At 47.9% G+C, this 6,380-nt stretch overlaps 1 protein-coding gene across 2 annotated transcripts in view; it reads right to left on the reverse strand.

The window, feature by feature from the left end:
* Positions 1 to 6,380, reverse strand: part of LOC107745754 (uncharacterized) — a 23,206-nt gene that overhangs the window by 11,155 nt on the left and 5,671 nt on the right. Inside the window, exons 7-8 of one of the 2 annotated variants that reach the window (XM_016559707.1) lie at positions 5,457 to 5,525; positions 5,091 to 5,152 (exon numbers count right to left, since the gene is read on the reverse strand). In XM_016559707.1, the coding sequence (XP_016415193.1) occupies positions 5,091 to 5,152; positions 5,457 to 5,525 (131 nt within the window). The remainder of the gene's footprint in view (positions 1 to 5,090; positions 5,153 to 5,456; positions 5,526 to 6,380) is intronic. The other variant, XM_016559708.1, reaches the window with a different exon arrangement.

Here is a 6,380-nt window from a genome sequence, read left to right on the forward strand (position 1 = left end):
TAACCTACCTGAAATCTTATTGCACAACGCCAGTGAATTTGCAACTCTTACTGGCCAATGCCAGCCAAGATGGTGAATAGGGGCGGGGCCCCCGCCACTATATAATGCGCCGTATTGGCGGCATAAGCTCAGAATCTTCCTCTTTCACACATCCTATCGAAGACAGCTGTGGAGAAAACGCAGAAAGACGGATTTCCCTCTCGGCGTTCCAGCATGTCCAACGTTTGCACACTGTGTTTGGGACCCATCGAGGCCCCGGACACTCACGAGTTCTGCATCTGGTGCCTGGTTCTCGCCCATGCGGAGGCAGCACTCATCGGGTCGGGCTGCCCGCACTGCGAGGAATTCTCAGTGCGGGTGCTTAGGGCCCGGAGGAACATCGCCCTCGGGGATTTCTCTCGGCAACATCCCACCGCCGCCAGCGAGCCGCTGGTGGGACGACAGCCGCACGTGGGCGACCGCGCAGAAAGGCGCAGTTCACCCCCCCGCTCTCCGGTGTGCTTGGCAGAAGAGAGTCTTCAACCCGCCTCTGGCGCGTTGGAGATTATCTCGTTCGGTGCGGCGGGGGACGACGACGATCTTGACGAGGCGTCTGAGAAGGACTGGGCCCGCACTCCAGAGGAGCGCTCTGAAGTGGAGGGACACGCTGCGTTCCAGGATGAGCTCGTCCGGATTCTTACCAGGGCCGTGAGCAATCTCGGTCTAGAGTGGGAATCCCCCGACGAACCAGCTAAGAGCAAGCTGGATTCGTGGTTCCTTCACTTGGGCCGCCGAGCGGCCGCTCCGAGGAGGCAAACACCATTCCTCCCCGACTTGCACGACGAGGTTGCTAAGGCGTGGGCTGCGCCCCAATCGGCTCGCACTCATGCTGGCGGGTCGGAGATCTTCACTAAAGTCGAGGAATCCATCACCGTGCACCTCTGCCCCTCCTCTGCTTCCCTGAAGACGGGTGCTACGCTGCCGTCAAGGCCCTGCCGTCTGACCGCACACGTTGCGGACAAAGCTTACGCCGCCTCGGGAGAAGCGATCTCAGCGCTGCACACGATGGCAGTGCTCCAAGTTTTTCAGGCACAGCCCTCTGTACGTAGTAGATCCTCATCTGCTTCCAACCGGCCGTCGAAGCAGCCCCCCTCTGCTTCAGCTTCATCGGCGCCGGACCCAGAGCCGTCTGTTCGCGCCAAAACTCTGTGGCAGAGGACACCGAAGGGGCGTCACGGCTTCAAGAAAGGAGGCTGTCCCGGGGGAGCTCCCCCACCGGAACAGAAGGGAGGGTGCAGAGGAGGAGAGCGCCGAGCCCGCCGCGAAGCGTTTGAGATGTTCTCACGAAGTCCCCTTGGCTGTTGCAGGCAACTACGATAATGTCTGTGTTGTGTATGTTCAAAATGCAATAAAGTCTGTGACACCCTCACAAAAAGAGCTTTTTTCTCCTCCTCCAGTGATAGCAGATTCACACTCGGCCGTGACACCGCCAATAGAGTCAGGCTTGCAGCTTCCCCGTGTATCTGGCGAGGTTCACGCCCCTGTGGCCGGTGTCGGACCCCTCGCTCTCAACACCTAGCACATACGCACGTCCGTGTCGCTCAAACATTCAGCAGAAGGCTCACGCTCCCCGTTGATCGGCGAGGCACGACCCTCGCTAACATACAGCACTCCCATTCGTCCGTGAGCTTTCTGAATACGACCCCGGCATACAGCGGCGTTGTACAGAATTCAGAGGACGAGGCACTCCGCCCTCTGTGTCTTTTTGCGAGCGCATGGCGGTCCATTCCGGGCATTTCGGATTAGTTGCAGAACGTAATAGAGAATGGCTACACGCTTCAGTTTTGGCGCAGACCACCCCGGTTCAATGGCGTGGTCATGTCGACAGTTCCGGCACACAACGTGCCAGTGCTGAGGCAAGAAATTCTCAATCTCCTCACGAAACGCGCGATAGAAGTGGTCCCACCGAGCGAGAGAGAGAGCGGGTTTTACAGCCGGTACTTTGTCGTTTCAAAGAAAGATGGTGGTCTCCGTCCAATCTTAGACTGGAGACCCATCAACCGTGCATTATACAAACGCGCTTTCAAAATGACAACGCTAAAGCTGATACTCGCGCAGATTCGACCCGGAGATTGGTTTGCTTCAGTGGACCTGAAAGACGCATATTTTCATATCCAGATCGCCCCTCGTCACAGGCGCTTTCTGAGATTTGCGTTCGAAGACATAGCGTATCAGTTCACGGTGATGCCATTCGGGCTAGCGCTGGCGCCACGTACATTTACGAAATGTGTGAATGCAGCACTTTCCCCTTTGAGAGCGAGCGGAATACGCATATTGAATTATTTGGACGATTGGCTGGTCTTGGCCCATTCGGAGGATGTGCTCAACAGCCACAAACGCGCTCTGTTACTTCACCTGGAGAGGTTAGGTCTCTGTGTGAACAAACAGAAAAGCGTGTTATGCCCCAGCCAGTCAATCATGTATCTGGGGGTGCAGTTGGACTCAATCTCAATGAGAGCGCATCTCAGCCGGGAGCGCATACTAGATTTAATGTCCGCTCTGAATGCATTCAGGCTGGGCCGTCCCGTAGCACTGAAGGAATATCAGAGGTTCTTGGGGCGGATGGCGGCGGCCGCAACAGTCTGTCACCTCGGTCTACTCTATATGCGCCCCTTTCAGATATGGCTGAAGACACAAGTACAGAGAAGGGCGTGGAAAACGGGCTGTGCCCGCGTTGTGGTCACTCGCAGATGCTTGAACGCGCTGAAACCATGGCGAAACCCCGACTTGTACCAACGCGGTACCCAGATGGGTCTGGTCACGCGGCGGAAAGTGGTCACGACGGACGCGTCGACGACGGGCTGGGGAGCTCACTGCGATGGCGTACCGGCCTCGGGCTACTGGACAGAGTCGGAGAGAACTCTCAGAGTCCGAGAGCTTTTTGGCTCTTCTGAGTTTCCTCACGCAAGTCCGGGGGCATCACGTGTTGATTCGCACGGACAACATGTCGGTGGTATCGTACCATCGTCATGTTCAGACTGTGGTGTCCTGGATGCGGGATTATTTTTAATGTCTTGCAAGAACTGTTCATGCTAGCTCCGCCGAGGCCGAGCCTTTTTACGTCGCTGCTTCCACTGTGTTGTTCTATACAGTCCCCAAGGCGATAACGCCATGTCGAGAGACCGTTCTCGAGAGGGAACGTCTCCGGTTACTGTCGTAACCTCGGTTCCCTGAGAGACGGGAACGAGACATGGCGTAGGCCGCCGTGTTCACTGCTCAGGTCTGCTGTACTGTTGGTTCAGTCGGAAGATTCTGAGCTTATGCCGCTAATACGGCGCATTATATAGTGGCGGGGGCCCTGCCCCTATTCACCGTCTTGGCTGGCATTGGCCAGTGAGAGTTGCAACTTCACTGGCGTTGTGCAATAAGATTTCAGGTAGGTTAGGAAGGAAGGGAGTCCCAAGGCGTTAACGCCATGTCTCGTTCCTGTCTCTCAGGGAACCGAGTTTACAACAGTAACCGGAGACGTTTTGTTTACAGTTTCTGGTTCACTTGCAAAAAGGGCAGTGTGAAAGTGAACCGCACCAAACAAAAAAAATCAACATTGTATTTGGTCCGGACCAAAGCAAGTGAACTAGCGGATTTTCCTGGTGTGAATACACCCTTAGTTTGCTTCATCTCGATACAATGTGAAATAGTATTCAGCAAAAGTATTCACTGCCAAAAGCCTGACCATTAGACTGCTATAATTAGTTAAAGACTGATATGTTGACCAGGCCAGATTATTAGTATTGCCAATAACCATTTGTTACTTTTATTCAGCAAGGGAACATTAAAGGGATCAAAAGTGTAAAGTGCAAATAAATTATGTTATTTTAGCTTTCTATCAAAGGATGCTGAAAAAAATTGTATCACCAAAATATTGTGCAGCACAACTGTATTAGAAGAAGAAGAAGAAGAACAAGAAGAAATGTTTCTTGAGCACCAAATCAGAATATTAGAATGATTTCTGCAGGATTGTGTGACACTGAAGAGTATGAGTAATGGCTACTGAAAATTCAGTTTTGAAATGACAAGAATAAATTACATTTTAAAAGTTATAAAAATAGAAAACAGTTATTTTAAATTGTAAGAATATTTCACAATATTATTTTTAATTTTTTGCTAAAATACATGCAGCCTTGGTCAGCATAAGAGACTCCAAACTTCTGAACGACAGTGAATTTATATATATATATACACACAGTATCTCACAGAAGTGAGAACACCCCTCACATTTTTGTAAATATTTTATTATATCTTTTCATGTGACAACACTGAAGAAATTACACTTTGCTACAATGTAAAGTAGTGAGTGTACAGCTTGTATAACAGTGTAAATTTGCTGTCCCCTCAAAATAACTCAACACACAGCCATTAATGTCTAAACCGCTGGCCACAAAAGAGTACACCCCTAAGTGAAAATGTCCAAATTGGGCCCAATTAGCCATTTTCTCTCCCCGGTGTCATGTGACTCATTAGTGTTACAAGGTCTCAGGTGTGAATGGGGAGCAGGTGTGTTAAATTTAGTGTTATCGCTCTCACTCTCTCATACTGCTCACTGGAAGTTCAACATGGCACCTCATGGCAAAGAACTCTCTGAGGATCTGAAAAAAAGAATTGTTGCTCTACATAAAGATGGCGTAGGCTATAAGAAGACCCTGAAACTGAGCTGCAGCACGGTGGCCAAGACCATACAGCGGTTTAACAGGACAGGTTCCACTCAGAACAGGCCTCGCCATGGTCGACCAAAGAAGTTGAGTGCACGTGCTCAGCGTCATATCCAGAGGTTGTGTTTGGGAAATAGACGCATGAGTGCTGCCAGCATTGCTGCAGAGGTTGAAGGGGTGGGGGGTCAGCCTGTCAGATATATATATATATATAATTAAATACTGAATACACTGAAATTATATATACACCACCCCATTCTCATTATCGGCATTGGCCATTAAAATATACATGTTGGCCTGCCCTCTATTTACACTGACAATCAGGAATGAATTCCTTGGTTAAAAACAAATCCTGAAAACATTTAATAGTTGTTTCTCAGCCAGTTTTCCAGTTATTATTACCTCATGTAACGTGCTACTTGTGCAGATATCATCATCAGCTCCATCTTTCCTTAAGTCCATTTCTGCAGGGAAATAACATTTTAAAAAGTTAAATTGAACAGTCAAGAATAAATGTATATATTTTGAGGTGTATAAACAAAGAACAAAGATAGCAACAATTAACATTACTTTGAGCACAGACAAACAGAGCATTTACATTTGTAATTTCAATGCAATGGATCAACTTTCTTGAGCATTTAGGGTGGAAGCAAAGGAAGAAAGTTCAGACCAACAGACATTTGCCACCAGAAGCGACTGAGATCGTAAAGCATTATTCTGTAGCTGCTCTAGAACCTCTTAAACTGGTCTTAAGCATTTCAATCACACCTCTCTGACTGGTGATCTTCTCCAGTTGCACCACACATGGCTTCACTGTGTTTGAGTGTTGAACCATCTCTGGAAAACAGCACATTGTTTACATCAATCTAACCAGCCTCTGCTGGATCTGACTGGATAGAACTTTAACTGCACTATACAGCGATACAAAAAAAATTATATAGATTACAATTTGATAATTTTATTGTTCTTACTACGCAAATTATAACACTGACTGGATAATGATAACACTAAATTAATCCATGACAATTCATTGGGAAAGCAAATCGTAATATGAGGAGAACCCTTTAGTACCTGTGTTAATAACATGCAAGCCAGATGATGTTTCTATATCTTCATACTTTAATCCAGATATTAGTCTTGCAGAGCTAGACATCTGGCTGTCTGCATATGGCCAGCTTCACTTTACAGCTTTTCTGGCTAAGAACTGCCCATTTGGCCGCTTTGTGTAAGCATAGTTACAAATCATCAATACACCCAGAAATGTTGAAAATACTGGAGCCGCTTATGGTCTTGGCAGTGACCAATGAGCTGCTTCCCACAATGAACAAAAGAGAAAGCAATTGTCAGCCTGCTCTGACATGATCCGATCTCATCTAGACTTTTTCCTCAGCAATGCAACTTTGAATATCTTTCAAACTGAATACCATGATCCTCGCAAAGCCCAATGATTAGTCAAAGTTTTTAGTTCTTCCTCACCAGTGCCCATCATAGTAGCCCTTACATTGAAAGCACAATGTGGCATTCAGATGGACTAATAAAACACCTGTGCACCCTAAATTCCAGAAGTTACATATTTATTAGAGGGTCTGTGAGTGTTTTTCTGGTGTGTAGGCTGATTTTTTTCTTCAGGTTTCTCAACTATTGTTGGACACTGAGTTTTGGTGTTGTTTTGTAATTGTTTTTTTAGGTTTT

Source organism: Sinocyclocheilus rhinocerous, unplaced genomic scaffold, assembly GCF_001515625.1.
Source record: "Sinocyclocheilus rhinocerous isolate Xijiao unplaced genomic scaffold, SAMN03320098_v1.1 scaffold558, whole genome shotgun sequence".
In the NCBI taxonomy this organism is placed as follows: Eukaryota; Metazoa; Chordata; class Actinopteri; order Cypriniformes; family Cyprinidae; genus Sinocyclocheilus; species Sinocyclocheilus rhinocerous.